We start from the raw sequence: 21217 nt of genomic DNA on the forward strand, positions 1-21217 counted from the left end.
CTCGTGAAAAGAAGCGAGACAATAAAAAATGTATTTGACTTTCCTTTTCTTTTCTTTTTTTATTTTTAAAAAAATGGTTTAAATGCTACATGTCACAAACTGCTTTTAAGAGAAGTAATTTGTTTATTTGTCTTCTTCCAGTTGACTATTTAAAATATAGGCTTGATAAAAAAAATATTACGTTTTTTTAATACCATGGTGTATGGGCTAGTCTGGGCTACTAACAAAGTAGCCACTCAATAATTTGATTAAAACATAGTATAAAATAGTGATTTTTGGAGATAAATTAAAAAGGATTTAATTCAATTACACTCCCTGTGATTTATTCAATCTTCAAAGAGATCCCCTTATATTTGTAAAAATTCAATCAGACCCTTATGAGACATTGTTAACAGACAAAAACAAATAAATGAATAACATATATATTTTTTTAAATACGTATTGTTGTCCATGTGATGAAATACTCACCTTTTTGAAAAAAATAATTTTGTTTTTAAAAAATTTAATAAAATTGAGGGTTAGAACTCTTTTGAATCAATTTGACATTTTAGGGGAGTACCGTCCATAAAATGAGTAAATGAATATACTAGAATAACATAATTATTAAAAGATTTGTTGTGACATATGATTTTTTTACAACACTCTTTGATAAAGAATTGACCCTTCATGCTCATTTTTTTTTTTTTTTTCTTGCAACAATAAAATTTCAAGTATTTGGTTTCTTTTAAAATTAAAAATAAAAATAAAAAAACAAAAATACCTTTCAACCACCAATCATTTGAATTTATAATTGTAAAGTAAATCTCAGATATGTACTGTCACTCACATATCAATAATTTGTGCGAATAATTTGAGTCGTAAAAGCCGAGGTTTTGAGGATTTATTTGACATATTTGTTTTTTAGTGCATGCCAGTTTGATTTTTGGTTTATTGTGGGCAATGAAAATAAGGGTTATCTAACCAAAAGATACCCACGTGGTTTTCTTTTACAACCAAAAATTTTAGGTGAGAAACGTTAACACTAGGTTTTTTTTGTTTTTTTTGGGTTAAAACGTAAACACTAGTTTGATAGACACTAGTTTGTTGTCTGAGATCAACCCGACGGTATGTGAGACAGACTGTTAAATTGATTTAGAACTCCCGAAAAAAAAAAAAAAAAAGGAGGAAAAAAAACTAAATTTTATTGAGTTTTATAAAGAGACTTTATGATCATTAGCTAGCAACAAGCGTGAATAAGACCCTTCAAAATAAAATATAAAAAAAAAAAAAAAAAAAAACAAAAACAAAAAGACAAGCGTGAATAAGATAGATATATCATGCGGAGTAACACACACCAAATAATAGGTTTTATTTATTATTATTATTTTGATAAATAAGAAAGGAAAAATAAATAAATAAATAAATAAAAACAATTTTTTTTAGTGTTAGGGATGAATTTTCAAATTCCACATGCTTTTATAATTTTGTACGGAGGATAAATTAGGAATATTATAAAATAGTATTGTTTAAACCTTCCACTTTTCAATGGAAGGTTGCTCTGGTCGATGACAACATAAGGTATTACGACTTTTCAGTAAAAATTACTATTTTTTAGAGATTTTGACAAGAAACTAATCAAAATTGAACATGTGACTTATTAAAAGGGCTACACCTATAGCTATTTGCACCATAGTTATCAATTGTTTTCCAATGGAAAGTTGTCGTGGCCAATTCCAATAGAAGGGTGATATATAGATTTAGATACAATCATAAAGCAACACGTGGGTTCATTTTATAAAATCCATCTGGTAAAGTAACCACTTTAGGACACGTGGCAGCTAAATGAAGCAAACAGTTACCTTTAAGTAAAATATCGTTGGACACGTAGCCGCCAAGGAAGCAAGCAGTTAACTGCAAGTGAAAAGTCATGGGACATATGGAATGCCAAGAGGTAAGCAGTTAACGGTTATTCCAATGGAACATACAAGATTCCAATGAAAGATCATGTGGATAAGTAGTAGAAATGGCAGAACATGGACTACAATATAGCTACAAGTTGAGCACAAAACCTAGAAACGTGGGACACGTGGAGGATTTCCAATGTAAGAGTGGTTATTCCCGGCCACTAGAAAATCGTGTAGAAAATAGTAGAAACATGTAAAAACATGGTCCCGCACGTGTAAGCACTACAAGAAGGCCAAGGAGTATGTGGGACACTCAGCAAAATCTGGTTAAATCAATTTAACTGCATATAGTAATTGCCAAAAAAAAAAAAAATTCTATAAATAAGGCACTATGTTACACTTCAATTATCTTTACATTTTCGCAATGTACTTTAATTATCTTCACTAATGCAAGTTATCTTTCAGCACTTTACTTTCCAAGTCATGCATAAAAATTAGTATTGTTTAAACCTTCCACTTTTCAGTGGAAGGTTGCCCTGGTCGAAGACAACATAAGGTATTACGACTTTTCAGTAAAAATTACTATCTTTTAGAGATTTTGGCAAGAAACCAATCAAAATTGAACATGTAACTTATTAAAAGGGCTACACCTATAGCTATTTGCACCATAGTTATTGATTACTTTCCAATGGAAAGTTGTCGAGGCCAATTCCAATAGAAAGGTGATATGTAGATTTAGATGCAATCATAAAGCAACACATGGATTCATTTAAGAAATCCATTTGGTAAAGTAATCACCTTAGACAGGTGGCAACTAAGAAAGCAAGCAGTTACCTTCAAGTGAAAAATTGTGAGTGTAATGACCCGGTCATTCTCTTTCTTTTCCATTTCCTCAAATTTTACGGATAATTTTTTTTTTTCATTGATTTCTTTTTCCGTGTTTTCTTTTTCCGTCATTTTTCACTATCTTTTCATTTTGCGTAACCTATCGGGTCGTGCTTGGATTTGATTCTGGCCTTGCATGCATTCATTTTACTTGATTTCCATATGATCCACATTTTTACTTTGATAGAAAAGCATACTAGATGTTTACTTTTGCCCGTAGGAGTATAAATGCAAAGATTTTGAAAATTATTTTCTTTAATTGTGGTATTTTTCGTAATTATCTTTCCATGAAATTTTGTATTTAAGGTTATTTTAAATATATCTTTTGATTGGCATTTCATTTTGGGATTTTTGAAAAATTCACTTTTTGAGTTATCTAGTGGTAGGACATTTGTGTAATTATGAAAAGTTTTTGAAAAAGTTTCTTGTTTTGGGTTCAAAATTTTATGAGGAGTTTATTTTCACTTTTTATGGACTTTTGCACTTCCAGAATATGTTTCGGATTTTTATTTCATTTATTTTGAATTTTCGGACCCCGTTAGTTGTCAATCTTGTCCAGGGCATATCTCTTTACTCGGAACTCAGTTTTCGACCCTGTTTCTTCCGTTGATCTTAGAATTCCATTTCAAAACTTTTTTGTTCACGGACCATCGGCATTTGAGCCATCTTCACTGATTTCACTTTTTAGACCTGGACGGGGCCTATTCGGGACACATTTTTGACCTATTTAGGGTTAGTGGATGAGAGAGAAAGCATCTCTAACTTTTTATTTCCTAAAGTAGCAGCCACTAGCCTCCATTGAAGAACCTTAGAGCAACCCCTTCCAAAGTATGGCCATTATGCTTCCTTTCCAACTTTCTGATTCATTTAGAAATGAAGGTACCAACCACATTATGTGGCTGGTTGAAAGACTGTGGCTTTCCAATCTTCACAGATGGAAGGATGATACACTTTCAAGTATACACCATTCACATGATGCTTGTGGGATCCTCCATCTATGTCCATCAATCTATAAGCCCATTTTTCAATGACTCTTTCTACCAAGTAGGGACCATTCCAATTAGGGGTCCATTTTTCATATTCCTTATCATTGACTCCAGGTGGAAATTTGACTTACCACACCAAGTCCCCTTCAACAAATGTCTTTGCCTTAACCTTCTTGTTATATGATCGCACGACTTTCTTCTTTTGAGCAATAATATGGTATAAGACATTAAGACGGACTTCATTAAGGTCTTCCAATTCCACCAACATGGCATGGTTATAATCTGCTGGAGTTAGCTTATTTTGGAATGCCACCCTTGTAGACCTAATCGTCATCTCCATTGGCAGGACGACATCATGTCCATATGTAAGCATATATGGTGTGGCGCCAGTATTTAATCTTTTTGAATTTCTGTAAGCCCAAAGGGCCTCAGAAAGTAAGTGATGCCATTCTTTAGAATAATTCTCAATCATTTTCTTAAGAATATTGAGAATTACTTTGTTGGAAGCTTCTACTTGTTTATTTGCTTGGGTAAAATATGGAGCATAACGGATCACTTGGACGCCACATTCAGCACAATAATCAAGAACTTTGTTTCTAACAAAGGAAAGGCCTCTGTCAGTGGTGAGAGTCTCTGGAATTCCAAACCTATGTATAATGTGCTTCTTGATAAAATTAATCACTGTTGACTGTTCATAAGTCTTTAATGGAATGGCCTCCACCCACTTTGTGAAATAATTTGTTGCCACCACAATATGAGTATGGCCATCTAAAGATGGTGGCCTTAATTTTTCAATGAAGTCCAAAGCCCACCCTCTGAATGGCCATATTTTCACTATTGGCAGCATATTTATAGCTGGAACTCTTTGGATCGGGCCATGTTTTTGACATGCAATACAAGTCTTTGCAAACTCTATGCAATCTTCAATATGCCTTTCCAACAATAACCGTACCTTCTAAGAAGCCACCTCATCTTGATTCCAACTTGATGAGCTCCATATATTCCAAGGTGTGATTCTGTTATCACTCTCATTGACTCGTTCCTGCCAAGGCATCTTAGCAAGAGTCCATCTTCTTTATTCTTTTTTTGTAGAGATCTCCATCAGTCAAAATATAGTATGGTGCCAAAAGCTAAACTCTCTTGTCCATATTAGCACTAGGATCCTGCAAGAAATGAATAATCGGTGTTCTCTAATCATCCAAGTCTAATCCATCTATATCAACATTGAAAATCTCCCATATTTTCTTAGCATGTTTGATTCTTTCTAGCTCGTCAGACTAGAAATGACTTGCCATCTTATACTGTGACTCTACCGAATGAAGAGTCCTTCTTTTGATTGTGATCTATGTCTCTTCTACACCCAGTGGGACTTTCACTCGAGAGGCTAGTTGTACTAGATCATCGGCTTCCGTGTTCAAATGTCTTGGCCAATATTTGAGTTGGAAATCATCAAACTGACATAGTAATTCCAACGCCAAAGAGTGAAAAAGCCTCAAATGCTAGTTGAGACATCTATATTCTTCAGAAAGTTGGCTAAATATCAAGTTGGAATGTAATAATCCGGATTTTTATGATTTTAAATTTATATTTATTTCACGATTTTTAATTATTAGAGATTGATTATTTAATTTTAAATTGGAGACTTGCAGTTTAGCTTATTTTATTTTATTTATTTTATTTTTATGTTACACATTTTATATATGTATGTTTGTGTAGCATTTGATGGTGGCAGCAAGCAAGGTACCAACGAAATAAAAGATAAAAAGGAAATAGAAATGGGTATTTGCGGGACTCATAAATGAGATATTTATTGGTTTAATTTTATTGCATTATATATGTATATATATATATATATATATATATATATATATATATATATATATATATATATATTTGTTATCTAAATGAAGGAAGTGAGATCAGCTGAAATGAGGAGAAAAGGAAAATGAAATAGTGATGGTATTTGTGGGGTTCACCTAATGATGTAAATGAATTTTTTTTTTTTGTTTATATATATATATATATATATATATATAATGTGATGATGGAGAAGGAAAGAGGGCAGGTGGTGGCAGGTTGGTACTGAAATGGGAAGATAAGGAAGGAAAGTAGTGGGTTGGTCACGTGGGTTTTGGTTTGGTTATAAAGGAAGATAAGATTGAAATGTAAAAGATTTTGTGCGGGCCCACTAGCAGATGAGAAAATGGGTTTTGAGTTGACATTGTACAAATATATATGCTATATATATTTTTGCTTTGTCTGATGAAGGAAGAAAGATTTACCGATTAAAGAGAAAAATGACAGTTGTGATGGGTATTGGTGGGACCCACGAAACTATTTTTTTGGGGCAAAAAGCTTTTCAACCTGAATTGTTCACGTGGGCCGACTTGTTATATAATGATTTTTTTTTATATTTGTTGGGTGAGCTGTATGGTTTGGGTTGGTGGAGTGGCCTATTTATTGAGTGTGTTGTCTGTACTGCTAAGTAAGAAAGACAGAGAAATATAGAGTGAGCATAGAGAGAAACAGAGAATTTGAGGAGTACAGGGAGAGACGAGAGTTTGCAGAGAGTGAGCCGAGAGAGATCTGAGGTTGCAGAGGAGGCCGGAAGTTTGATGCTCCGATGGTTCAGTGAGGAAAAATCTTTTTCAGTGTAGGGTTCTCTATACCTTGAATGGTATGGGATGGTTTTGCTCCAAATGGTTTTATTAAATGTTTTGATTTAATGCATATTTATTTGTTTATATACTCACATGATTATGTATATTTTGTGAAGTCTATTTTCTTGAATCTCCATGAAATTATTGTTATGGTTTTTCCTACTAGGACTTTTCGTCTCACCACCCTCCAATTTCAGGTACCGAAGATGAATAAGGATTGTTAGATTCGAGCTTAGGCTGAAGAGTTGGCGTTGCAGGATTTATTTTATTTATTTGGAGAGTTTTGTATATTTGAAGAAATTGACTTTGTATAAAAGATAGCATTTTTTTTAGATCCTGGGTATATTTTGATGTATTTGAGTTGAATAAATCGAGGATTTCATTGGAATTTTCGGGTCGTGACATGGAATTTCCAATAATCTGGACCTTATCCACCTTTAGCTCTAGCAGGATTTCCAGCCCAATGATAAGTGCCTCATATTCAGCTTGGTTGTTTGTACACTTGAAATCCAAGAAAAAAGAAAATATGGTTTTTCTTCCTTTTGGTGAAATGATAACTATTCCAGCTCTTCCTCCATCATGAGTGCTTGATCCATCAAACATGAGAGTCTAAGGTGTATAGTCAAGGTAGAGATTATCCACCTATTCACATACTCTTGAATCTATCTTGGTAGAAAGGTGATCTGCTAGGAATTCTGCCATCGCCCTTCCTTTGACTGCCTTTTTGTGGAATGTATTTGAAAGAAAACTCCATTAAGGCCAATGACCACTTTCCAATACATCCAGTGATCAAAGGCCTCGAGAGTATATACTTAATCAAATCTATTTGAGAAATGATATACATGGCTACTAGCAACATGTACATTCTCAATTTCATAACCGCATAATATAAGGAAAGATACAACTTTTCAATGGAAGTGTACCTACATTCCATTGGAGTAAGCACCCTATTTAGATAATAGATGGCTTGCTCCTTCCCCCATTCATTATTCTGGGCTAGAAGGGTTCCAATTGACTCATCAGTGGCCTATAAGTATAATCTTAAAGATCATTTTTTGATTGGAGGCATCATCACTAGAGGGTTAGCCAGGTAACTTTTCAAACCTTCAAAGGCTTGCTGGTGCTATTTTGTCCACTTGAATTCCTCAACACCTTTCAATTTTCGCAATGGGGAGAAAGCATGAGTCTTTCAAGCATGGTTGGCAATGAACCTCCTTAAATATCCAACCTGACCAAGAAATCTTTGTAGTTTTTTCTTAGTAGCCGGTGGCTTTGCTTCAATAATTGCCTTTGCTTTAATTTACTCTATCTCAATACCTCTTTAGTGGACCAGGAAACCCAGGAAGTTTCCAGCTGAAACCCCAAAAGTACACTTCAACGGATTCATCTTCAACATGTGTTGCCTCGTCCTTTCAAAAGCCATCTTCAAATTATGGAGATGTTGAACCTTAGCCGAAGATTTGATGACTACATCATCAATATACACTTCCAAAAAATGACCAATCATATCATGGAAAAATGGCATTCATGGCTCTTTGATATGTTGCTCCGGCATTCTTTAACCCAAATGGCATGAAAACTCATTTAAAGGTTCCAATGGATCCTGGACATCTGAAGGCTGTCTTAACAATATCTTCTCCTGCAATATAAATCTGGTTGTACCCGGAATGTCCATCCATGAATGAAAGAATTTCATTATTGGCATCAGAATCTACTAACTGGTCAGTAACAGGCATGGGGTATTCATCTTTTAGAGTTGCAAGATTTATATTCTGGAAATCTACACATACCCTTAACTTGCCATTCTTCTTAATAACTGGAACTATGTTAGAAATCCAATCAATATACCTGGCAATTCTTATAAAACCAACCTTGTGTAGCCTTTCTATCTTTTCTTTGACCTTTAGAACAACTTCTTGCGACATTCTTCTTAGAGTTTACTTGAAATGCTTGAAACCTTCCTTGATTGGCAGCTTATGCTCTACCAATTCTCTAGAAAGTCCTGGCATTTCCTCATACGTCCATGCAAAGCAATCTTTGTATTCATGAAGTAAGAAAATCAATTCTTCTCTAAAGGTTGGTTCTAGAAGCTTACTGATGTAAGTAGGCCGAGGGTCTTGCTCCGTTCCAATATTAACTTTTAAAAGTGGATCTTGCACTTTGTCCTTAAGATCATCAAGCTTCATTAGTGTTGCCTTTAAGTCTGTCAGCTAGATAGCATCCAACTTATCTTCAGTACCTTCTATAATCTCCAAAACATTGGTAGAAAATGAGGTACTGGCAGCTGCTGCAATCCTTTCCAGCCGTAGTTCGGCCAGATATGCTTTCAACCTGACAAGGCAGCAATTAACCGCCTAGCCAAGTATCCTATCTTCTTTAGGCTTCTCTTCCATAAAAACTTTTGTTTGAAATGTAGCATTGAGCACCGGCCTTGGGTAGAATTGTTGGCCTTGGTGTTCCTTAGAAAACCTCCCTTATGTCTTCTACAGTGAGAGTTCTTCTCATGGTGGCCTTCCTTGGACCACCCTTGCTATCATTTCCAATAAATCTAATTAGAATGAATTCTTCACTATATAACTCAGCATCTGCATAGTAAACCCTTGCCACAAACGGCCGGCTATCAGCCTCTACCACTTTTACCTCATTTCCATCCCAAAATATCAGCATTTGATGGAGTGAAGATAGAATGCAAAAGTTTAAGTTAATCCATTCACGGCCTAAAAGCAAGTTATAAGCCGTTGTGGACTCAATAACGAAAAAGGTTGTGATTGAAGTCCTATCTCCCACCGTTAATTCCAACAGTAGAATTCCTTGTGTCTTCACTATTCCTCATGTGAATTCACTAATGAATACATCAATTGGAATGATATCTTCAGGTGACTTTCCAAGCATGCGCATGACATTGACTGGAACAACGTTCAATACTGAACCATTATCTACTAGAACTTTTGCCAAAGGTCTCCCTTCTACTAGTACCTTGATATATAAAGGTTTGAGCTGTTGAGTCATGCCATATGGTGGCTTTTCCAACGCAATTTTCTTTGGAGCCATGGGGCTATTTTCTTTAATCACAACTCCCTTTGATTTCTGAAGATGCTCAGCTTCATTTTCGAAAACCTCTTCTATATGGATACCATTATTTGGTTCCATTATGAATGGCCCGAAACTAGACTGCCCAGGGCTTTCCATGGGAGGACTTGTATCTACTACATTTCCTTCCATTAAAGTTGGCTAATTTGGCTATGGCTCAAAAAATAAAGGAAGAACCACTACCATATTGCAAGTAAACTTACCCGGAAGGCTGCCAAAACAAATCTTCTTACTGCTGCAGGAACTATTAGAGATTTCCAAGTCTGTTTCCTCTTTTGTAGGAAAGTTATTTGTCATCAAGGAATTTCCCACTTCTGAATCAAGATCTAGCAAATCATCAGGATCTATTTCCTTTCCTTTAGCTGGAAGTTCTGTTAAATCTGATGGCTTGGTATTCTTCTTTGGCCCATTGGACCAACCATGGTTTTTTCCCATAATTTTCTTCTGTCAACCCTTTTCCTTTGCTGCCTTCGCTTTTATGTACTAGTCAAATATGAATTATAATGAACAGGAAACTTTGGATGATTAAGCCTCTTCCACCTTTCACTTTGTGAGGTGGGAGGCTTAACCATTCTTGGACGGAGATGTTCATTCCCCCTTTCTGATCCATACTTCCGAAGCCAATTTTGGCCTGGAATATCTGTTACCTTCAAAAGTTCTGCCTTGCCACATATTGCTTTTATACCTTCTGCTAGGACAAAACCTTGCCTCGTAAGAAATTTCACTCCTTTCCAAACTTCTTAGAAAGAATTCTGATCTCCTTTCTGCTACCCTTCCTTCTGTATAAACTTGGCTTTTCTTCTCTGGAATGGTTATAGTAATTGTGTTTTCCACCCTTTGGAAAGTCAACCGGTCATGGACGTTCCTTTTCTAACGTCGGTCATCATTGGACAACTTCTCCTTCTGCTTCTCTTTTGGAAAATCTCTATGACAGCCTTCATTCTAAATTTTACACTTGGGGCAATAACCCTGTTGGATTAAGGCAATCTGAGCCTCTCAGAGTTGTCTTTCCAACTCAGCCACTGTTTTCTCCATGGATGTTACCGCCTTAGGAATTTCCAATTTTTCACTGGCCGCTGGATCTATCAAGTCCACCTTCTTTTTAAGATGTTCCGGGACCATAAAAGCAACGTTTGTTGCAACGACCTTGGGGAAAGGATTTCCATCAATACCCATCACCTTTGATTTTTCTGGAAACTTCAACCTGCCATCTTCAATTGCTTTCTGCACAATATTGCGAAAAACTACATAATTGTTAGTGAAATGGCTCCACAAATTGTGAAATTTGCCATACTCTTTCTCAGCCATTTCAGAAGCCGTTGGCATCTTGTGGCCTGTTGTGAAGATTAGTTGCTTGTCAGCCATAAGCAAATCAAAAATTTGCTCGGCTTTGGAAATGTTGAAAGAGGAACTCCTAGAAGGGTCTGCCCCCTTCCACTTAGAACCAGAGGCAGCCTGCAAATTGGTCGTGGCTGATTTTGGTTTTGCCAAAGCCTCACAAGTATAGGTCTTGTTTATGTTGAGCTCAGCTATATTACTTCCAAATCCCCCTTTATTTCAGCGGCAAACACCTCATAGTTAGGATCACGATAGTAAGTGCCCTTCGAAGAAGACCCTTCTTCATGAAGGAGATCTTCGTATTTAGCCACTCTGCTAGCCAAGTCGAATAAATCATGGAATTTCACTCCTTCAAACTTCTTACGAAGTTAAAATTTATAACCATTAACAGCCATTTTCACATACTCTTTTAGTGGTAAGGACAAATTGCATTTATATTTAGCCCTTCTAAATCTGGAAAGGAAGCTGATCATCGACTCTCCAGATAACTGATGAAGTCTAGAAAGATCTGTCATGGACACCTCAGGCTCGGTACTATAGAATTGAGTATGGAACAAGTCCTCCAATTGCGGACAACTTTGGATGGAGTTGACTGGCAAGTTGGAATACCACCTGAAAGCATAGCCAGTCAGTATATTTGGAAACAAACGTACTTTTAACCATGGATTGGTTGCTACTTCTCCACATTGGATAGTGAAACGGCTGATATGTTCCAATATGGACTGTTCGCCCTCTCCATTGAATGTTGTGAATTCTGGAATTCTGAAATTCCTTGGATACTCAACTTCGTTAATAAACTCCGGATAAGGCTTTCTGTATGTTGGTCTTCCATCCCTTTGAGTTAAGCCAAATTCCTATCGGAGGAATTCTGCAAATTGGCCTCTATTAAGTGTCATGGGCTGTGGAAGGTTGTTATATGGCCTCCCTTGAGGTTGGTTGACTGCTTGATGCCCCCCACCTGCCATCGGCAGTGGGTTGGCATCAAAAAGGTTATTCCTCCAATGGTTTCTTCCTCCTTGGTCCAGAAGTGGCTCCCTTGGAAAAGGTTGCCCCCCAACCGCAATAGGAATGGCCAAGTGTGGCCTTGGAGGTGTAGTAACTGAGGGCTAAATATTTACAGGTAGAATATTCTGCTGTTCTTGAAAAGTATGGTATGGCCACAGTTGGCCAAGCTGATCATGTCATGTCCACTGTGGAAATACCACAATTGGAAAGTTTTGAACTTGCTGAGTGGCTGGCATGGGCATTGATTGTGGAATGGTCATCTGTGCCATAGGAGCGGTCACATGTGCAGTTGGAATGTATGTCTATGAAATTGGAAGGGACTTCATCTTCTGCAGAGTTGGAAGGAATGAACCTACATGTTGTTGAGAGGGACTCCCTTCAACGAAAGTAGCCGGCCTGCTAACTTGGAAGGCCGATTATTGAGTCTTTTCAGAATTATTTAGCCGAGGGGCCATGGCTTGTGTCAGGTTTCCAATGGACTGCTCCAACATAGACTCAAACCTATGAGAAATTTGGTCTACCATTTCTGCTAGCTTCCGCTCATTAGCAAGAATGGCTTTTGCACGATCTTGACTAGCCTTAGATTGGTCTTGCGCAACTCTGGCTAAGTCTTGGGCGACTATTGTTTGGTCTTGCCCAAACCTATCTTGCTGCATTGCCATCATGCGGATGTTGTCCATGATGGGTCCATTTGCCATTTTTTGGGCAAAATTTTCCACCATGTCACTTTCATCAGGTGCAAATCGTGAACTTTCAGGTGGAAGTTCACTAGTTTGCAACTCTTCAATCTCGGCAGGGTCTTGGACGGATTGCCTTGCCTTCTTCCATCGGCCATTGAATAATCTGTCTAGATGTCCCATCGGGCGTGCCAATAATGTTCTGCTCGTGAGAAAGCGCTGGTTTCGCTCTCCGGAATGCGTGGTATAGTGGATAGTGGAATAGAATAGTGTGGGTATGCGGGCGTACTAGGAACTGCAGTAGTTCCAAAATAGATATCTGAACAGTAATCCAGTTGGAAATTTGTAGGGATCAAGCGATTGTACGAAGGTCTGGAATGACCACCTTCGAAGGGTTTTTTTGCCTTTGAACAAGGATTTCAAACTATTCTATGGCTAATGGAAATGAAGACGGTATTGAAATGCAAGTGCTGAAATTTAAAGTAATTGAAGTCCAAGACTTGGAATGTAAGAAAGGAAGTGCGAGTGCTCGAATTGAAGGCATGAAAAGCTACTTGACGAAAAGTAGTGAAAAAGAAGTACTAGACTTAACTCAAACATTATGAGCATTCATTGCTGAAATGAATGCTATATGGAATAGCAAAGTACTGGACTTAACATAAAAATATGTAAATTCATTGCTGGAATGGAAAATACATGAACTAGCAAGATGCTAGGTTTAGAAAGTATGTAAATTCATTGCGGGAATGAAAGGTACATGAATAGCAAAGATGTTGTATTGATGTGTTGTTTGGGCTGAGCAGACAGGGTTTACAAACTAGCCTTAAATGCTCTATTTATAGAGCTTTCCATGCATGCAGCAGCTTGATGTGGCAACTCCAGTGATTTTCAAGTGGCCAGTTTTCGGACAGCCAAGTGCCCCATGTTCTCTTGGCAGTCATAACTTATTTTCTTCTATCTCCTTTTTGCTCTTTATTTCCTCTGATGCACAACTTCAGCCATATTCTCCATAGTTTTCCATGAACTTGTATCGTAGGTGGTTTTTGGAATGAATTTTTCACTTGTCTTCTTCACAAATTGACACATGTCCCATATCTTTATATTCCTCTTCCGTCTTCCGCGAATTCCTTCTCCAATTCAGACACGATTTAATCATCTTAACCCCATCACCCATAATCTACGACAACTGTTTTCAGTTAGTGATAGTAGTTGCATGAAACACCACCACTTTCAACTGATGCATTCGTGATGAGTCAAGTATCCCACGTTCCTTTGTGGTCTTTCCTTCTGCAGAGTCCTTCCTTCTGTATAATTTCTATATGTATCATACATGTCTATAGAAATTATACATACATCCACGTTTCTTTGGCTTTAAGTAACCTCTTCTAGTTAGACTTTCTTTCTTTTCATGGCGTTGTGTCCTCCAAAATTATAGGGCTTCTTCTCATCGTGGGTTGGCATCTATATATATATACATATATATATATATGTGTGTGTGTGTATGTATAAATCGTGGATGTATAAATATATATACATCCACGATTTAAATCATTACCCATGTTCTTTTTCCTTTGCGACCCACACTTCCTTGACTTTGGTAACTTCTTTTAACCGAACTTCCCTTCATGGTTTTAGACTTTATGACGCCATGAACTCCTAAATTTCAGCGTTTTCCTCATCGTGGATTGGCGTCCTCAATTCCTATAACTTCCTTTCTTGAAACTTTCCTTCCAGGTTTAGAGTTTGTAACGTCATGGCTTCATTTCTGGAACAAACACTCCTTTATCCATTGTGGGCTGTTTAAATTTATATATATTTAGAAATATATTTTATATTCCTGGAAACAACATCCCACACCAGAAGCAGCCAACCGTAGGATTGATCTGCAAACTTGTGGTTTTGATTAAATGTGTGATAAGAAAGGTTTAATCCAATGGACTTAATTAATTTGATTGCAGATGGGATTGCATTCAGGAAGGGAACAAATGGTACAAAGATATGAACCGAATGATTGCTTATTACAAAGGACTCACCACATGAGGAAGATGGGTCAATCTCAACGTTGACCCTTCCAAAACCAAAGTCTTCTTTCAAGGGATTTCCCCACCCATTACTTGTAAGATATAACTCCTTCATGCATCCTCGTCTTTATTATTTAAATATACTCAAAACAACAATTAAATATAGGACATTTGTTATTCTACACAATCCGAATATGATGCTCTGATCAAACCAAGACTCAGCCTTTTATATATATATATCACTGTATTCGTGTTAAATATAGGGCTTATATATATCACTGTATTCGTGTTAAATATAGGATTTTTGTTATTCTACACCTTCGGCTTTTGTTTATATATATAAGGCTGAGTCTTGGTTTGATCAGAGCAGCGATAAACAAAAGCCGATGGTGTAGAATAACAAAAGCACTATATTTAACACGAATACAGTGATATATATATATATATATATCACAATGATATACTGTGAACTCCAAAGACAAACCACCACCATCAATACCAATCAAATACCCAGTTAAACGACCATTTCCTGCAGTTGTAAACTCAATACAGAAAAGAATCCGAAAGAAGAAATTCCAAAACAATAACCAGAGATGATGAAGATAGCCAAGGATGAAGACCACAATTATGTTTGGTGTTACAAAGAATACTGAATTGATCAACCCCAAAACAAGTTGAAGCCCACAGTTGCAATTGATGCTGCCGAAGTGTATCCAAATCGGTGTAAGGTGGGATCTACAATTAGTTTGATCAGAGAAGAATCGTTGCAACAAAAGGTGTGTAGTTTGCGATTCACAGACCCATTTGTGCTATTTTTAGAACAAATAGATCGTTGACTACCAAATCAAAAAGAAAGAGAAGAACAAAGATGATATGTGATTCTCTGCAATTAGGGCATCAATGTTAGTAGTGTGTTGGGGTTTCACGGTTGCAGTCCCTTCAGAAGTCAGGTGAAGAGAGAGAAAGAGAGAGTGAAAATTGAGGGTATTTAAGTCCTTTCAATTTTTTTGATATTTTAGAATAAAAATTATTTAAAAATTAAGGATAAAATTATCATTTTACATGTTTTTAACCATGTTATTGATAGAAAAATAGAATTGGATCTAAATGATAGTAATTTTTGAAAGACATTTTAATATAATATTTAGCCAAATTTAAGGATGTCAATAAAATTAACCCAAATGTATATATATATATATATATATATAGAGAGAGAGAGAGAGAGAGAGAGAGAGAGATTGATTGGCCTTGGTTATGGAAGGGCAGGAAAAGAACAATAACCAGAAGGACAAGGAAAAAGTGGCACAAATATATAAATGGGCTCCAAATTCATCAAAGTTAAATATGCACACAGGCACACCTGCAGAAGGGAAAGGACAGCATCTATATTCTATACTTCAGATTGTAACTTCCATGTTTCTTTTGAACCCTACTTAAGCAATCCTTTCCCTTAGAAAATGCAGTGATTAAAGGCGTTTTTTTTTTTTTTTTTTTTTTTTTTTTTTTTTTACAGTAATCAAGATACAACCACATAAAAAGCAATATCTTGCCGGAACATACTGGTGCGACTCATCCGAGTGCAAGCTCCCTGATACGATACATGTATAGTTTTACAATGTACATTGCTTTTATTTCCATAATCGTGTACATTTATCATAAGCATTTATCTTCGTCTTACAAAATGTTCAATATTTTGGATTAGGCATCTCAATACATGAATGAGCAACAATTTTTAATAGAATCGACAACCTGCTAGTGTAAACTAGATAGGATAATAATGTATCCATCTATCAAACATGTTGTAACATTCCCGGCGGTAGTACTCTGGAGCAGTGTGGCCAGCACCCTGTTCAAGGCCAAGTATAATTTCAAATAATTCCATTTTGATATTTTTTTTGCAAATCGAAGTAAAGAAATCAAGAGAATTTATTTTGTTACCTTTACAGTTGCATATGTCAAACGAAAACCGTTCTCTGAATACTTCTTTGTGTATCTGCATTAAGCAATCAGAGTAAACAGAAAAACTTATTTAACTACTAAATTAAAGGTAATTTTAAATGTGTACGAATACTTTTTACACGAAATTTGAAAATGGAAAATACTCACCCTGCAATTTGACCATCGACAAACCATGGCCTCCATTCACTCACAACAGTCAAATTGAGAGACGTTATCCATTTTACCGTGCCCACATATGGAACAACCAGGTCGCGGTCACCACTACAAGACAGAGAGAAATGTGTTTGTGAGCAAAGTTGGAATACATTCGACTCAGACATAAAACACATAGGAGACTGTATGTTTCTGATTTCTTATAATTCAGTTCATTTGATTTATAAGGAGTACCACATACGGAGTATATGACACACATTTATGTCCCTTTTTCGCCTTGTTCTTGAAAAAGGCTTAACTTAGCTTTTACAGTTAATTTTATAAAATTTGTGGAATTCATGACGACAATATATACTGTAGTAGTAAAGATTCACGAATTTCATGTTTACTTACCATTCTACCAGTACTTGTAGGCCTAATTTACTGAGTTCTCTATGAACAGGGACGACACTGAGGACATCTTTAGTGTATGATAGGCTCTTGTTGCACCTCTTCCAATTCCATACAGTCCCCTGATTGTCATCATAAAAACAACTCAGCCGAGATTTATTAAATTGTCTTCTTCACATCATTAATCAAAAGTACTTGCATACCTTCCGAACATGTAAAGCTTCTTGAACTGTGTCGTCATTCGCCCACGTGTAGGAGAGTGCATAATTAAAAGTCTGCAAAATAGGTAAACTGGTTAATAACTAGCTTTGTATGTTTCATGAACACTGTGATGAGAGAGAGAGAGAGAGTTACGCGGCACCAAAGGCTAGGAATCATCGGTGGTGAGAGTACGAAATCTGAATGGCCTTCTTTAAGAGATCTCCGATCCTGTTGTTCTTCTTGTTCCGGAGATGCAAAAGTACACTTGGGTTCTAAAATATCATTCCTAAATAGATCCTTCACACACTGCAAAGACAAAGAGTCACTCAACCTTTAAGCCTACTCAATTCGAAGAAGATAATATGTATACCGGAACTTAAAACCAGTAATCCCACTAACCTTATGGATATCACCAAGAGCAACTAAACATGCTGTGTTTGCTGGATCCACAGTTACATAGTTCTCATTACAACTTTTCTTGGCTGCCTGGATCATCATAAACCGTAACGATTATTATAATCATTTTTATGGGCTAATTTTTGACTTTGTGAGACAAAGATGATAAGGGTTTTCATTCATAACAAAAATTCTAGAGCCAACAGATAGAAAATGATAATTAAGCAAAGAAATATATAAATGAAAAAAGCGGAAGAATGTGGCTTTCACAAGGGATGTGTGTGAATTACCTCATACATCTCATCAGATATAAGTGCCATCCGGTGAGCAAATATAATTTTTGAATTTTCATCAATAACTGAATCTGTATGCGGGCTTCCAAGCAAATACCCCTGAGATCATTCCGAATAGCATTATCTATATAATCCGATACTATGATGTATTGAGAAAATTGAATAATACTGAAGGTAATTAATTCATGTTGTTAAATTAGATCATTTACTTTAAGATTCATAAATGGCTTGACTTTTTCTTTATTGCCTGCAAATACATAAACCAAAAGCCAAGCTCAATAATTAGAATTCAGAGGATAATTGGTTTCCACAAACAGAATTCATATCAAAGATAGTGGAAGTTAAGTTACCGTCCGTTATTTTTTTGGTGACTAAAGGGACAGTGATGCCTGAATAAGAATCACCACCAACAAATAGTTGAACATTGAGATATTTTGGGTTTTCGTTCAACCACTGCATCATCAAAAAATAAAAATAACAACATGACCGGCACGATTCATTGTCAATCAATCTAGATGAAACCTAGAATATTGAAGAATCACTATCATCTAGTTAGATTGTAACACCTATAGTCTGGTAGTCACCATTTTGATTAGGATTTGTGTTTGCAGAAGTTACGAAAATGTCAATAATTCTTCTAGTTCACCTTCTTGAGGAATTGATAGGATTGTTCTGCTGATTTGGAGTCTGAAGTAGGCCAACCTTCAGCGGTCCTTGCATAGGAGAAACCCGAGCCCACGGGCTGATCTAGAAATATTATGCTTGCAGTCTGGACAAGTATCACAACTGTTAATCTCAATCTTTTGAGAAAAATTCCAATAAAACAGCAATATAAAATGTGTTACCTTTGTCCAGGCATATTCATAATCTTTCAACTTTGGTAAACCCCCAGTATAGTTCTCAATGTCAAACTCCATTGGACCTACACACACACACACAAAAGGACAATTAATAAGGCTATTTTACCTCTGATATAAGAAGCAGAGCAGACCATAAATTTTTTCAAGAGGATCAACTTGATCCAAAAAAGGGATTAATAATTCACTAAAAGTGTCCAATTGAATTTTATCACGGCCTTCTCTCGTTAATTAAGATCCCCAAATGCCAAATAGCATTACGACTTTTTGGGAAAATTGAAACCCAAACATGTTCTGTTTTAACATTTTTTTTGAGATAGATAAAGTAAGGTCCGTGCTCATCTTGCTAAACAGTCGAAACTTTTTGGGGTATTGTATTGTATGTTGATTATTGACTTAATTTCTTCTAACAATCATTATAACAAACATGTTGCGAGCTAACAATCTCGTGCCACTGCAGCTAAAGAATGGTAGATATCATCATTTATTTAAGTGAATTGGAAATGCACAAGCAACTGTTTCAATTATTCATTGTTTATGGTCAACGAACACAGATCATATAAGTAGAAATTGATATGAGGCCTCATTACAGACCATCGTCATTCGAAAACCATGATACCAGAACAGAAAAACAATATTGTCACGATGCATAACTAGAAATTTTCATTAATGGTGGTGTCAAGACAGGTCTAAAGATAATAAAATCAAATCAAATTCCAAACAAACCCAGAAGCATATATATATATATATATTGGAATTTCCCAGAAGCATAATTTGCTACATTGAAGAGAAAGGAAAATGGAATTACCAATTTCATAAATAAGTCCATTGAAAGCAGAACATCCAGGGCCGCCAGTGAGCCAAAGAAAAAGAGGGTCCTCTTGAGGGTTCCCTTGTGACTCAATAAAATAATAGAACAGCTCAGAGTCACCAACACTGATGTATCTGTGTAAATTAGCAATAGCCCATCAAAATCACCAACATTCCCAACTCTACTCAACCAACATAACACTATATATATATACACACGCGCGCGCGCGCGCGCGCGCGCACACATACATACAGACAAACACAGTATATGCAAAATCAACCAAAAAATAATAATAATTAATTAATTAGAACTAACCCTGTTCTGTGCAAATTAACAACCACCCATCAAAATCACCAACATTCCCAATTCCACTCAAGCAACATAGCACAATATATTACCTTCCGAAAAAACCATAGCACTATATATATATATATATATATATATATATATATATATATATATATAATTTACATATTTACACGCATACACATAAAGACAGTGTATGCAAAACCAACAAAAATAAAATAAAATAAGACAGGGAGGCGAACTCCACTCTCATATGATTGTACTCCAATCTTAAAGGTTATAAATAATATACACATATAAGGTTATATAAATTAATTGTAAGACGATTGATAACCTCTTTTTTTTTTTTCTCTCTCTCTCTTTTGCTTTTGGTAAATAATAATTGATAACCTTATTTATGATGACATAACTAATGTTCTCTTTAATTATTTTTCCCATATCAATAAAAAGCACCAAAACTAAAATCATTATATTAGTACTCCGGCACCCTGGAAAATCCTGGCTCCCTGACACACAAACACAGTATATGCAAAATCAACCAAATAATAATAATAATAATAAATAAATAAAATAAAACTAACCCAGTTCTGGGCAAATACACATATACACACACATTACACACAAAATAAATAAATAAATAAAAAGAGACTAACCCAGTTTCAAGCTTGAAGGGAAGTTCACCATCATATCCTGGCAAGAACTTGACAACTTGGCCAGAGAAAACTGATGGTACTGAAAGTATCATTAGAAGAAGCAAATGGGCATATACCCATAAAAGAGAACTGAAGGACTTTGTTGGAAGCCGCTTCTGAGCAACAGCTTTTTCTCTTATGATCATACCTGAAATTCTAAGGACAAACTAAGTCAGTGTTGAGTAAAGATATGGAACCTTTTTTGTGTGTTTTTTCTATATGAGGAGAGAAGATATATATGTGATGAATGATCACTTTAGTGTATATATATATATATAGATATATATAGAGAGTACAATATAGAAAGGGTAACGGAGTCGTAGACTCGTAGCATGTTCTTAATTGGATGGTAGTTTTTTTTTTTTAGTTAAAAAATTGGATGGTAGTTGAATGAAGTCTTCTAGATCTAGTTGCGATGTGATGTCATTCGCGCGAGTTTAACTATTATTTTATAATTTTTATGTGTTTCTTTTTTAATTTTTTAAAAAATGGTTTAAATGCTACATGTCACAAACTGCTTTAAGAGAAGTAATTTGTTTATTTGTATCCTTCCAGTTGACTATTTAAAATATAGGCTTGATAAAAAAAAATAAAAAAAATTACGTTTTTTTAAT

The 21217-nt window shown here is 35.8% G+C and overlaps 2 protein-coding genes across 2 annotated transcripts; both read right to left on the bottom strand.

The window, feature by feature from the left end:
* Positions 1-3881: 3881 nt before the first annotated feature.
* Positions 3882-4601, bottom strand: LOC132301374 (uncharacterized). The gene has a single exon (XM_059798632.1). It carries the CDS (start codon positions 4599-4601, stop codon positions 3882-3884), a length of 720 nt encoding a protein of 239 aa, XP_059654615.1.
* An 11549-nt stretch (positions 4602-16150) lies between these two features.
* LOC132300114 (serine carboxypeptidase-like 18) lies at positions 16151-20866 on the bottom strand. The gene is made up of 14 exons (XM_059797070.1): positions 20565-20866; positions 19603-19739; positions 18783-18859; positions 18584-18706; positions 18288-18390; positions 18147-18184; positions 17935-18036; positions 17648-17734; positions 17402-17554; positions 17251-17322; positions 17051-17169; positions 16652-16765; positions 16484-16538; positions 16151-16391 (listed from the first exon to the last, which is right to left on the bottom strand). Exons 1-14 carry the CDS (start codon positions 20747-20749, stop codon positions 16308-16310), a joined length of 1449 nt encoding a protein of 482 aa, XP_059653053.1. The 5' UTR covers positions 20750-20866; the 3' UTR covers positions 16151-16307.
* Between the last annotated feature and the right edge of the window lie 351 nt (positions 20867-21217).

This window comes from Cornus florida, unplaced genomic scaffold (genome assembly GCF_030987335.1).
Source record: "Cornus florida cultivar Cherokee Brave unplaced genomic scaffold, ASM3098733v1 CherokeeBrave_3.0.0_Hap2_Chr03, whole genome shotgun sequence".
In the NCBI taxonomy this organism is placed as follows: Eukaryota; Viridiplantae; Streptophyta; class Magnoliopsida; order Cornales; family Cornaceae; genus Cornus; species Cornus florida.

Coding starts and splice junctions, on each gene's coding strand:
- LOC132301374 (XM_059798632.1), bottom strand. CDS start 4,601: ATGCTGCCAATAGTGAAAATATGGCCATTCAGAGGGTGGGCTTTGGAC.
- LOC132300114 (XM_059797070.1), bottom strand. CDS start 20,749: ATGATCATAAGAGAAAAAGCTGTTGCTCAGAAGCGGCTTCCAACAAAG. Junction 17,735..17,934: donor TATCTGATGAGATGTATGAG/GTAATTCACACA, acceptor ATGATGATCCAG/GCAGCCAAGAAAAGTTGTAA. Junction 16,766..17,050: donor CTACAAGTACTGGTAGAATG/GTAAGTAAACAT, acceptor TCTGTCTTGTAG/TGGTGACCGCGACCTGGTTG.